Source organism: Hyla sarda, chromosome 5 (assembly GCF_029499605.1).
Source record: "Hyla sarda isolate aHylSar1 chromosome 5, aHylSar1.hap1, whole genome shotgun sequence".
In the NCBI taxonomy this organism is placed as follows: Eukaryota; Metazoa; Chordata; class Amphibia; order Anura; family Hylidae; genus Hyla; species Hyla sarda.
In genome coordinates, this window is record NC_079193.1 from 8,230,263 (window position 1) to 8,247,481 (window position 17,219).

The 17,219-nt window shown below is 35.0% G+C and overlaps 1 protein-coding gene across 2 annotated transcripts in view; it reads right to left on the reverse strand.

Annotated features, from left to right (window-relative positions):
* LOC130272856 (vasoactive intestinal polypeptide receptor-like) overlaps positions 1-17,219 on the reverse strand; it is a 304,671-nt gene that overhangs the window by 94,405 nt on the left and 193,047 nt on the right. For both annotated transcript variants that reach the window (XM_056518817.1, XM_056518818.1), the window contains exon 5: positions 279-376. In XM_056518817.1, coding sequence (XP_056374792.1) covers positions 279-376 — 98 coding nt within the window. The remainder of the gene's footprint in view (positions 1-278; positions 377-17,219) is intronic.

Sequence of the window (17,219 nt, forward strand, 5' to 3'; positions counted from 1 at the left end):
ATAATCTTCCCCCGTTTCGCAGATTTCATTACAGATTTGCATTTATGGGGTCGAGCGGGACAGACTGGCGGATTCTGTGCACTGACCTTTTGTTGCGGGAAGTTAATTAAATCGTTACAATGTATCAGTCAGCGAGGAGCGCCTCATTATTCCTGGACAGTTTAATGTCAGACGAAAATAACAAAACACTTTGCTTCCCTCCCGCCTGGATAGATCGTTCTATGGAAGGTTTACTGAACTATAGCGCCCCCTACCAAACCAAAAAGTACCGCACATACCTGAAGAGGCAGAGAATGATCATGGCCCCGGTCAGCGAGATTAAGGATAAGCTGTGTCCAATGGTATATCCAGTCTGAACAATGGCGTAAAAAGACTTCTGCGGAGAGAGAATGAACAGGCTCATAGAAATGGAATAATAAGGGGTATGAATACTTAACCTACCTATATAGAGAATACGACTACATACTGCACAGACAAAATACACCGTATATACTGCACAGACAAGATACACCGTATATACTGCACAGAGAGAATACACTGTATATACTGCACAGAGAGAATACACCGTATATACTACACAGAGAGAATACATTGTATATACTGCACAGACAAGATACACCGTATATACTGCACAGAGAGAATACACTGTATATACTACACAGAGAGAATACACTGTATATACTGCACAGAGAGAATACACTGTATATACTACACAGAGAGAATACACCGTATATACTGCACAGAGAGAATACACTGTATATACTGCACAGAGAGAATACACTGTATATACTACACAGAGAGAATACATTGTATATACTGCACAGAGAATACACTGTATATACTGCACAGAGAGAATACACTGTATATACTACACAGAGAGAATACACTGTATATACTGCACAGAGAGAATACACTGTATATACTACACAGAGAGAATACACCGTATATACTGCACAGAGAGAATACACTGTATATACTACACAGAGAGAATACACTGTATATACTGCACAGAGAGAATACACCGTATATACTACACAGAGAGAATACACCGTATATACTACACAGAGAGAATACACTGTATATACTACACAGAGAGAATACATTGTATATACTGCACAGAGAGAATACACTGTATATACTACACAGAGAGAATACACTGTATATACTGCACAGAGAGAATACACTGTATATACTACACAGAGAGAATACACTGTATATACTGCACAGAGAGAATACACTGTATATACTGCACAGAGAGAATACACTGTATATACTACACAGAGAGAATACACTGTATATACTGCACAGAGAGAATACACTGTATATACTACACAGAGAGAATACACCGTATATACTGCACAGAGAGAATACACTGTATATACTGCACAGAGAGAATACACTGTATATACTACACAGAGAGAATACATTGTATATACTGCACAGAGAATACACTGTATATACTGCACAGAGAGAATACACTGTATATACTACACAGAGAGAATACACTGTATATACTGCACAGAGAGAATACACTGTATATACTACACAGAGAGAATACACCGTATATACTGCACAGAGAGAATACACTGTATATACTGCACAGAGAGAATACACTGTATATACTACACAGAGAGAATACACTGTGTATACTGCACAGAGAGAATACATTGTATATACTACACAGAGAGAATACACTGTATATACTGCACAGAGAGAATACACTGTATATACTACACAGAGAGAATACACCGTATATACTGCACAGAGAGAATACACTGTATATACTGCACAGAGAGAATACACTGTATATACTGCACAGAGAGAATACACTGTATATACTGCACAGAGAGAATACACCGTATATACTGCACAGAGAGAATACACTGTATATACTGCACAGAGAGAATACACTGTATATACTGCACAGAGAGAATACACTGTATATACTACACAGAGAGAATACACTGTATATACTACACAGAGAGAATACATTGTATATACTGCACAGAGAGAATACACCGTATATACTATACAGAGAGAATACACCGTATATACTACACAGAGAGAATACACTGTATATACTACACAGAGAGAATACACTGTATATACTACACAGAGAGAATACACTGTATATACTGCACAGAGAATACACTGTATATACTACACAGAGAATACACTGTATAAACTGCACAGACAAGATACACCGTATATACTGCACAGAGAGAATACACTGTATATACTACACAGAGAGAATACACTGTATATACCAAACAGAGAGAATACACCGTATATACTACACAGAGAGAATACACTGTATATACTACACAGAGAGAATACACCGTATATACTACACAGAGAGAATACACTGTATATACTGCACAGAGAGAATACACCGTATATACTACACAGAGAGAATACATTGTATATACTGCACAAAGAGAATACACTGTATATACCACACAGAGAGAATACACTGTATATACTACACAGAGAGAATACACTGTATATACTTCACAGAGAGAATACATTGTATAAACTGCAGACAAAATACACCGTTTATACTATACAGAGAGAATACACCGTATATACTATACAGAGAGAACACACTGTATATACTACACACAGAGAATACACTGTATATACTGCACAGAGAGAATACACTGTATATACTGCACAGAGAGAATACACCGTATTTACTGCACAGAGAGAATACACTGTATATACTACACAGAGAGAATACACCGTATATACTACACAGAGAGAATACACCGTATATACTACACAGAGAGAATACATTGTATATACTGCACAGAGAGAATACACTGTATATACTGCACAGAGAATACATTGTATATACTGCACAGACAAGATACACCGTATATACTACACAGAGAGAATACATTGTATATACTGCACAGAGAGAATACACTGTATATATTACACAGAGAGAATACATTGTATATACTGCACAGAGAGAATCCATTGTATATACTGCACAGAGAGAATACACCGTATATACTACACAGAGAGAATACATTGTATATACTACACAGAGAGAATACACTATATATACTACACAGAGAGAATACACTGTATATACTACACAGACAGAATACATTGTATATACTACACAGAGAGAATACACTGTATATACTACACAGAGAGAATACACTGTATATACTACACAGAGAGAATACACCGTATATACTACACAGAGAATACACTGTATATACTGCACATACAGAATACACCGTATATACTGCACAGAGAGAATACACTGTGTATACTACACAGAGAGAATACACTGTATATACTGCACAGAGAGAATACACTGTATATACTACACAGAGAGAATACACTGTATATACTGCACAGACAGAATACATTGTATATACTACACAGAGAGAATACACTGTATATACTACACAGAGAGAATACACTGTATATACTACACAGAGATAATACACTGTATATACTACACAGAGAGAATACATTGTATATACTGCACAGAGAGAATACACTGTATATACTACACAGAGAATACACTGTATATACTGCACATACAGAATACACCGTATATACTGCACAGAGAGAATACACTGTGTATACTACACAGAGAGAATACACCGTATATACTGCACAGAGTGAATACACTGTATATACTACACAGAGAGAATACATTGTATATACTGCACAGAGAGAATACACTGTATATACTGCACAGAGAGAATACACTGTATATACTGCACAGAGAGAATACACTGTATATACTACACAGAGAGAATACACCGTATATACTGCACAGAGAGAATACACTTTATATACTACACAGAGAGAATACACTGTATATACTACACAGAGAGAATACACTGTATATACCACACAGAGAGAATACACCGTATATACTACACAGAGAGAATACACCGTATATACTACACAGAGAGAATACATTGTATATACTGCACAGAGAGAATAGATTGTATATACTACACAGAGAATACACTGTATATACTGCACAGAGAGAATACACCGTATATACTACACAGAGAGAATACACCGTATATACTGCACAGACAGGATACACTGTATATACTACACAGAGAGAATACATTGTATATACTACACAGAGAGAATACACTGTATATACTGCACAGATAGAATACATTGTATATACTGCACAGAGAGAATACACTGTATATACTGCACAGAGAGAATACACTGTATATACTACACAGAGAGAATACACTGTATATACCACACAGAGAGAATACACCGTATATACTACACAGAGAGAATACACCGTATATACTACACAGAGAGAATACATTGTATATACTGCACAGAGAGAATACATTGTATATACTACACAGAGAATACACTGTATATACTGCACAGAGAGAATACACCGTATATACTACACAGAGAGAATACACCGTATATACTGCACAGAGAGAATACACTGTATATACTACACAGAGAGAATACACTGTATATACTACACAGAGAGAATACACTGTATATACCACACAGAGAGAATACACCGTATATACTACACAGAGAGAATACACCGTATATACTACACAGAGAGAATACATTGTATATACTACACAGAGAGAATACATTGTATATACTGCACAGAGAGAATACACTGTATATACTACACAGAGAGAATACACTGTATATACTACACAGAGAGAATACACTGTATATACTACACAGAGAGAATACATTGTATATACTACACAGAGAGAATACACCGTATATACTACACAGAGAGAATACATTGTATATACTGCACAGAGAGAATACATTGTATATACTGCACAGAGAGAATACATTGTATATACTACACAGAGAATACACTGTATATACTGCACAGAGAGAATACACCGTATATACTACACAGAGAGAATACACCGTATATACTACACAGAGAGAATACATTGTATATACTACACAGACAAGATACACTGTATATACTACACAGAGAGAATACATTGTATATACTACACAGAGAGAATACACTGTATATACTGCACAGAGAGAATACATTGTATATACTGCACAGAGAGAATACACTGTATATACTGCACAGAGAGAATACACTGTATATACTACACAGAGAGAATACACTGTATATACCACACAGAGAGAATACACCGTATATACTACACAGAGAGAATACACCGTATATACTACACAGAGAGAATACATTGTATATACTGCACAGAGAGAATACATTGTATATACTACACAGAGAATACACTGTATATACTGCACAGAGAGAATACACCGTATATACTACACAGAGAGAATACACCGTATATACTACACAGAGAGAATACACTGTATATACTACACAGAGAGAATACACCGTATATACTACACAGAGAGAATACATTGTATATACTACACAGAGAGAATACACTGTATATACCACACAGAGAGAATACACCGTATATACTACACAGAGAGAATACACCGTATATACTACACAGAGAGAATACATTGTATATACTACACAGAGAGAATACATTGTATATACTGCACAGAGAGAATACACTGTATATACTATACAGAGAGAACACATTGTATATACTACACAGAGAGAATACACTGTATATACTGCACAGAGAGAATACACCGTATATACTACACAGAGAGAATACACCGTATATACTACACAGAGAGAATACATTGTATATACTGCACAGAGAGAATAGATTGTATATACTACACAGAGAATACACTGTATATACTGCACAGAGAGAATACACCGTATATACTACACAGAGAGAAGACACCGTATATACTACACAGAGAGAATACACTGTATATACTGCACAGAGAGAATACACTGTATATACTACACAGAGAGAATACACCGTATATACTGCAGACAAAATACACCGTTTATACTATACAGAGAGAATACACCGTATATACTATACAGAGAGAATACACTGTATATACTGCACAGAGAGAATACATTGTATATACTGCAGACAAAATACACCGTTTATACTATACAGAGAGAATACACCGTATATACTATACAGAGAGAACACACTGTATATACTACACACAGAGAATACACCGTATATACTGCACAGAGAGAATACACCGTATATACTACACAGAGAGAATACACCGTATTTACTGCACAGAGAGAATACACTGTATATACTACACAGAGAGAATACACTGTATATACTACACAGAGAGAATACACCGTATATACTACACAGAGAGAATACATTGTATATACTACACAGAGAGAATACACCATATATACTACACAGAGAGAATACACCGTATATACTACACAGAGAGAATACATTGTATATACTGCACAGAGAGAATACACTGTATATACTGCACAGAGAATACATTGTATATACTGCACAGACAAGATACACCGTATATACTACACAGAGAGAATACATTGTATATACTGCACAGAGAGAATACACTGTATATACTACACAGAGAGAATACATTGTATATACTCCACAGAGAGAATCCATTGTATATACTGCACAGAGAGAATACACCGTATATACTACACAGAGAGAATACATTGTATATACTACACAGAGAGAATACACTGTATATACTACACAGAGAGAATACACTGTATATACTACACAGACAGAATACATTGTATATACTACACAGAGAGAATACACTGTATATACTACACAGAGAGAATACACTGTATATACTACACAGAGAGAATACACCGTATATACTACACAGAGAATACACTGTATATACTGCACATACAGAATACACCGTATATACTGCACAGAGAGAATACACTGTGTATACTACACAGAGAGAATACACTGTATATACTGCACAGAGAGAATACACTGTATATACTACACAGAGAGAATACACTGTATATACTACACAGACAGAATACATTGTATATACTACACAGAGAGAATACACTGTATATACTACACAGAGAGAATACACAGTATATACTACACAGAGAGAATACACCGTATATACTGAACAGAGAGAATACACCGTATATACTACACAGAGAGAATACACTGTATATACTACACAGAGAGAATACACTGTATATACTGCACATACAGAATACACCGTATATACTGCACAGAGAGAATACACTGTGTATACTACACAGAGAGAATACACCGTATATACTGCACAGAGAGAATACACTGTATATACTACACAGAGAGAATACATTGTATATACTGCACAGAGAGAATACACTGTATATACTACACAGAGAGAATACACTTTATATACTACACAGAGAGAATACACTGTATATACTACACAGAGAGAATACACTGTATATACTGCACAGAGAGAATACACTGTATATACTACACAGAGAGAATACACTGTATATACTACACAGAGAGAATACACTGTATATACTGCACAGAGAGAATACACTGTATATACTACACAGAGAGAATACACTGTATATACTACACAGAGAGAATACACCGTATATACCACACAGAGAGAATACACCGTATATACTACACAGAGAGAATACACCGTATATACTACACAGAGAGAATACATTGTATATACTGCACAGAGAGAATAGATTGTATATACTACACAGAGAATACACTGTATATACTGCACAGAGAGAATACACCGTATATACTACACAGAGAGAATACACCGTATATACTGCACAGACAAGATACACTGTATATACTACACAGAGAGAATACATTGTATATACTACACAGAGAGAATACACTGTATATACTGCACAGAGAGAATACATTGTATATACTGCACAGAGAGAATACACTGTATATACTGCACAGAGAGAATACACTGTATATACTACACAGAGAGAATACACCGTATATACCACACAGAGAGAATACACCGTATATACTACACAGAGAGAATACATTGTATATACTGCACAGAGAGAATACATTGTATATACTACACAGAGAATACACTGTATATACTGCACAGAGAGAATACACCGTATATACTACACAGAGAGAATACACCGTATATACTGCACAGAGAGAATACACTGTATATACTACACAGAGAGAATACACTGTATATACTACACAGAGAGAATACACTGTATATACCACACAGAGAGAATACACCGTATATACTACACAGAGAGAATACACCGTATATACTACACAGAGAGAATACATTGTATATACTACACAGAGAGAATACACTGTATATACTACACAGAGAGAATACACTGTATATACTACACAGAGAGAATACACTGTATATACCACACAGAGAGAATACACCGTATATACTACACAGAGAGAATACACCGTATATACTACACAGAGAGAATACACCGTATATACTACACAGAGAGAATACATTGTATATACTACACAGAGAGAATACACCGTATATACTACACAGAGAGAATACACTGTATATACTACACAGAGAGAATACACTGTATATACTACACAGAGAGAATACATTGTATATACTACACAGAGAGAATACACCGTATATACTACACAGAGAGAATACATTGTATATACTGCACAGAGAGAATACATTGTATATACTACACAGAGAATACACTGTATATACTACACAGAGAGAATACACCGTATATACTACACAGAGAGAATACACTGTATATACTACACAGAGAGAATACACTGTATATACTACACAGAGAGAATACACCGTATATACTACACAGAGAGAATACACTGTATATACTACACAGAGAGAATACACTGTATATACTACACAGAGAGAATACACTATATATACTACACAGAGAGAATACACTGTATATACTGCACAGACAAGATACACTGTATATACTACACAGAGAGAATACATTGTATATACTACACAGAGAGAATACACTGTATATACTGCACAGAGAGAATACACTGTATATACTGCACAGAGAGAATACATTGTATATACTGCACAGAGAGAAGACACTGTATATACTACACAGAGAGAATACATTGTATATACTGCACAGAGAGAATACATTGTATATACTACACAGAGAGAATACATTGTATATACTGCACAGAGAATACACTGTATATACTACACAGAGAGAATACACCGTATATACTACACAGAGAGAATACATTGTATATACTGCACAGAGAATACACTGTATATACTACACAGAGAGAATACACTGTATATACTACACAGAGAGAATACACTGTATATACTACACAGAGAATACACTGTAAATACTGCACATACAGAATAAACCGTATATACTGCACAGAGAGAATACACTGTATATACTACACAGAGAGAATACACTGTATATACTACACAGAGAATACACTGTATATACTGCACATACAGAATACACCATATATACTGCACAGAGAGAATACACTGTATATACTACACAGAGAGAATACACTGTATATACTACACAGAGAATACACCGTATATACTGCACAGAGAGAATACACTGTGTATACTACACAGAGAGAATACACCGTATATACTGCAAAGAGAGAATACACTGTATATACTACACAGAGAGAATACATTGTATATACTGCACAGAGAGAATACACTGTATATACTACACAGAGAGAATACACTTTATATACTACACAGAGAGAATACACTGTATATACTACACAGAGAGAATACACTGTATATACTGCACAGAGAGAATACACTGTATATACTACACAGAGAGAATACACTGTATATACTACACAGAGAGAATACACTGTATATACTACACAGAGAGAATACACTGTATATACCACACAGAGAGAATACACCGTATATACTACACAGAGAGAATACACCGTATATACTACACAGAGAGAATACATTGTATATACTGCACAGAGAGAATAGATTGTATATACTACACAGAGAATACACTGTATATACTGCACAGAGAGAATACACCGTATATACTACACAGAGAGAATACACCGTATATACTGCACAGACAAGATACACTGTATTTACTACACAGAGAGAATACACTGTATATACTGCACAGAGAGAATACACTGTATATACTACACAGAGAGAATACATTGTATATACTACACAGAGAGAATACACCGTATATACTGCACAGAGAGAATACACCGTATATACTGCACAGAGAGAATACATTGTATATACTGCACAGAGAGAATACACCGTATATACTACACAGAGAGAATACATTGTATATACTACACAGAGAGAATACATTGTATATACTACACAGAGAGAATACATTGTATATACTGCACAGAGAGAATACACTGTATATACTACACAGAGAGAATACACTGTATATACTACACAGAGAGAATACACTGTATATACTGCACAGAGAGAATACACTGTATATACTACACAGAGAGAATTAACCGTATATACTGCACAGAGAGAATACATTGTATATACTACACAGAGAGAATACATTGTATATACTACACAGAGAGAATATATTGTATATACTGCACAGAGAGAATACACTGTATTTACTACACAGAGAGAATACACTGTATATACTGCACAGAGAGAATACACTGTATATACTGCACAGAGAGAATACACTGTATATACTGCACAGAGAGAATACACCGTATATACTACACAGAGAGAATACATTGTATATACTGCACAGAGAATACACTGTATATACTACACAGAGAGAATACATTGTATATACTGCACAGAGAGAAAACACTGTATATACTGCACAGAGAGAATACACTGTATATACTACACAGAGAGAATACACTGTATATACTACACAGAGAGAATACACTGTATATACTGCACAGAGAGAATACACTGTATATACTGCACAGAGAGAATACACTGTATATACTGCACAGAGAATACACTGTATATACTGCACAGAGAATACACTGTATATACTGCACAGAGAGAATACACTGTATATACTACACAGAGAGAATACACTGTATATACCACACAGAGAGAATACACTGTATATACCACACAGAGAGAATACACCGTATATACTACACAGAGAGAATACATTGTATATACTGCACAGAGAGAATACACTGTATATACTACACAGAGAGAATACACTGTATATACTGCACAGAGAGAATACACTGTATATACTGCACAGAGAGAATACATTGTATATACTGCACAGAGAACACACCGCATATACTGCACAGAGAGAATACACCGTATATACTGCACAGAGAGAATACACTGTATATACTGCACAGAGAGAATACATTGTATATACTACACAGAGAGAATACATTGTATATACTGCACAGAGAGAATACACTGTATATACTACACAGAGAGAATACACTGTATATACTGCACAGAGAGAATACACTGTATATACTACACAGAGAGAATACATTGTATATACTACACAGAGAGAATACATTGTATATACTGCACAGAGAGAATACACCGTATATACTATACAGAGAGAACACACTGTATATACTACACACAGAGAATACACTGTATATACTGCACAGAGAGAATACACCGTATATACTACACAGAGAGAATACACTGTATATACTGCACAGAGAGAATACATTGTATATACTACACAGAGAGAATACATTGTATATACTGCACAGAGAGAATACACTGTATATACTACACAGAGAGAATACACTGTATATACTGCACAGAGAGAATACACTGTATATACTACACAGAGAGAATACATTGTATATACTACACAGAGAGAATACATTGTATATACTGCACAGAGAGAATACACCGTATATACTACACAGAGAATACACTGTATATACCACACAGAGAGAATACACTGTATATACCACACAGAGAGAATACACTGTATATACTACACAGAGAGAATACATTGTATATACCACACAGAGAGAATACACTGTATATACTACACAGAGAGAATACATTGTATATACTGCACAGAGAGAATACACTGTATATACTACACAGAGAGAATACACTGTATATACTGCACAGAGAGAATACATTGTATATACTGCACAGACAAGATACACCGTATATACTACACAGAGAGAATACACTGTATATACTGCACAGAGAGAATACATTGTATATACTACACAGAGAGAATACACTGTATATACTACACAGAGAGAATACACTGTATATACTACACAGAGAGAATACACTGTATATACTACACAGAGAGAATACACTGTATATACTGCACAGAGAGAATACACTGTATATACTACACAGAGAGAATACACTGTATATACTACACAGAGAGAATACACTGTATATACTACACAGAGAGAATACATTGTATATACTACACAGAGAGAATACACCGTATATACTACACAGAGAGAATACACCGTATATACTACACAGAGAGAATACACTGTATATACTACACAGAGAGAATACACCGTATATACTACACAGAGAGAATACACTGTATATACTACACAGAGAGAATACACTGTATATACTACTCAGAGAGAATACACTATATATACTACACAGAGAGAATACACCGTGTATACTACACAGAGAGAATACACCGTATATAATACACAGAGAGAATACACTGTATATACTACACAGAGAGAATACACCATATATACTACACAGAGAGAATACACTGTATATACTACACAGAGAGAATACACTATATATACTACACAGAGAGAATACACCGTATATACTACACAGAGAGAATACACTGTATATACTGCACAGAGAGAATACATTGTATATACTGCACAGAGAGAATACACCGTATATACTATACAGAGAGAATACACCGTATATACTATACAGAGAGAATACATTGTATATACTACACAGAGAGAATACACCGTATATAATACACAGAGAGAATACACTGTATATACTACACAGAGAGAATACACCGTATATACTTCACAGAGAGAATACACTGTATATACTACACAGAGAGAATACACCGTATATACTACACAGAGAGAATACACTGTATATACTACACAGAGAGAATACACTATATATACTACACAGAGAGAATACACCGTATATACTACACAGAGAGAATACATTGTATATACTACACAGAGAATACACCGTATATACTACACAGAGAGAATACACTGTATATACTGCACAGAGAGAATACATTGTATATACTGCACAGAGAGAATACATTGTATATACTGCACAGACAAAATACACCGTATATACTGCACAGAGAGAATACACCGTATATACTACACAGAGAGAATACACCGTATTTACTGCACAGAGAGAATACATTGTATATACTGCACAGAGAGAATACACTGTATATACTACACAGAGAGAATACATTGTATATACTACACAGAGAGAATACACCGTATATACTATACAGAGAGAACACACTGTATATACTGCACAGAGAGAATACACTGTATATACTACACAGAGAGAATACATTGTATATACTGCACAGAGAGAATACATTGTATATACTGCACAGAGAGAATACACCGTATATACTGCACAGAGAGAATACATTGTATATACTACACAGAGAGAATACACTGTATATACTACACAGAGAGAATACACTGTATATATTACACAGAGAGAATACACTGTATATACTACACAGAGAGAATACACTGTATATACTACACAGAGAGAATACACCGTATATACTACACAGAGAATACACTGTATATACTGCACATACAGAATACACCGTATATACTGCACAGAGAGAATACACTGTATATACTACACAGAGAGAATACACTGTATATACTGCACAGAGAGAATACATTGTATATACTGCACAGAGAGAATACACTGTATATACTACACAGAGAGAATACACTGTATATACTGCACAGAGAGAATACACTGTATATACTACACAGAGAATACACTGTATATACCACACAGAGAGAATACACTGTATATACCACACAGAGAGAATACACTGTATATACTACACAGAGAGAATACATTGTATATACCACACAGAGAGAATACACTGTATATACTACACAGAGAGAATACATTGTATATACTGCACAGAGAGAATACACTGTATATACTACACAGAGAGAATACACTGTATATACTGCACAGAGAGAATACATTGTATATACTGCACAGACAAGATACACCGTATATACTACACAGAGAGAATACACTGTATATACTGCACAGAGAGAATACATTGTATATACTACACAGAGAGAATACACTGTATATACTACACAGAGAGAATACACTGTATATACTACACAGAGAGAATACACTGTATATACTACACAGAGAGAATACACTGTATATACTGCACAGAGAGAATACACTGTATATACTACACAGAGAGAATACACTGTATATACTACACAGAGAGAATACACTGTATATACTACACAGAGAGAATACATTGTATATACTACACAGAGAGAATACACCGTATATACTACACAGAGAGAATACACCGTATATACTACACAGAGAGAATACACTGTATATACTACACAGAGAGAATACACCGTATATACTACACAGAGAGAATACACTGTATATACTACACAGAGAGAATACACTGTATATACTACTCAGAGAGAATACACTATATATACTACACAGAGAGAATACACCGTGTATACTACACAGAGAGAATACACCGTATATAATACACAGAGAGAATACACTGTATATACTACACAGAGAGAATACACCATATATACTACACAGAGAGAATACACTGTATATACTACACAGAGAGAATACACTATATATACTACACAGAGAGAATACACCGTATATACTACACAGAGAGAATACACTGTATATACTGCACAGAGAGAATACATTGTATATACTGCACAGAGAGAATACACCGTATATACTATACAGAGAGAATACACCGTATATACTATACAGAGAGAATACATTGTATATACTACACAGAGAGAATACACCGTATATAATACACAGAGAGAATACACTGTATATACTACACAGAGAGAATACACCGTATATACTTCACAGAGAGAATACACTGTATATACTACACAGAGAGAATACACCGTATATACTACACAGAGAGAATACACTGTATATACTACACAGAGAGAATACACTATATATACTACACAGAGAGAATACACCGTATATACTACACAGAGAGAATACATTGTATATACTACACAGAGAATACACCGTATATACTACACAGAGAGAATACACTGTATATACTGCACAGAGAGAATACATTGTATATACTGCACAGAGAGAATACATTGTATATACTGCACAGACAAAATACACCGTATATACTGCACAGAGAGAATACACCGTATATACTACACAGAGAGAATACACCGTATTTACTGCACAGAGAGAATACATTGTATATACTGCACAGAGAGAATACACTGTATATACTACACAGAGAGAATACATTGTATATACTACACAGAGAGAATACACCGTATATACTATACAGAGAGAACACACTGTATATACTGCACAGAGAGAATACACTGTATATACTACACAGAGAGAATACATTGTATATACTGCACAGAGAGAATACATTGTATATACTGCACAGAGAGAATACACCGTATATACTGCACAGAGAGAATACATTGTATATACTACACAGAGAGAATACACTGTATATACTACACAGAGAGAATACACTGTATATATTACACAGAGAGAATACACTGTATATACTACACAGAGAGAATACACTGTATATACTACACAGAGAGAATACACCGTATATACTACACAGAGAATACACTGTATATACTGCACATACAGAATACACCGTATATACTGCACAGAGAGAATACACTGTATATACTACACAGAGAGAATACACTGTATATACTGCACAGAGAGAATACATTGTATATACTGCACAGAGAGAATACACTGTATATACTACACAGAGAGAATACACTGTATATACTGCACAGAGAGAATACACTGTATATACTGCACAGAGAGAATACATTGTATATACTACACAAAGAGAATACATTGTATATACTACACAAAGAGAATACACCGTATATACTACTCAGAGAGAATACACTGTATATACTACACAAAGAGAACACACTGTATATACTACCCAGAGAGAATACATTGTATATACTGCACAGAGAGAATACATTGTATATACTGCACAGAGAATACACCGTATATACTACACAGAGAGAATACACTGTATATACTGCACAGAGAGAATACACTGTATATACTACACAGAGAGAATACACCGTATATACTACACAGAGAATACACTGTATATACTGCACATACAGAATACACTGTATATACTGCACAGAGAGAATACACTGTATATACTGCACAGAGAGAATACACTGTATATACTACACAGAGAGAATACACCATATATACTACACAGAGAGAATACACTGTATATACTGCACAGAGAGAATACATTGTATATACTGCACAGAGAGAATACACTGTATATACTACACAGAGAGAATACACTGTATATACTACACAGAGAATACATTGTATATACTGCACAGAGAGAATACACCGTATATACTACACAGAGAGAATACACTGTATATACTGCACAGAGAGAATACACTGTATATACTACACAGAGAGAATACACCGTATATACTACACAGAGAGAATACACCGTATATACTGCACTGAGAGAATACACCGTATATACTACACAGAGAGAATACATTGTATATACTACACAGAGAGAATACATTGTATATACTGCACAGAGAGAATACACTGTATATACTACACAGAGAGAATACACTGTATATACTACACAGAGAGAATACACTGTATATACTGCACAGAGAGAATACACTGTATATACTACACAGAGAGAATACACTGTATATACTACACAGAGAGAATACACTGTATATACTACACAGAGAGAATACACCGTATATACTACACAGAGAGAATACACCGTATATACTACACAGAGAGAATACACCGTATATACTACACAGAGAGAATACACCGTATATACTACACAGAGAGAATACACCGTATATACTACACAGAGAGAATACACTGTATATACTGCACAGAGAGAATACACTGTATATACTACTCAGAGAGAATACACTATCTATACTACACAGAGAGAATACACCGTATATACTACACAGAGAGAATACACCGTATATAATACACAGAGAGAATACACTGTATATACTACACAGAGA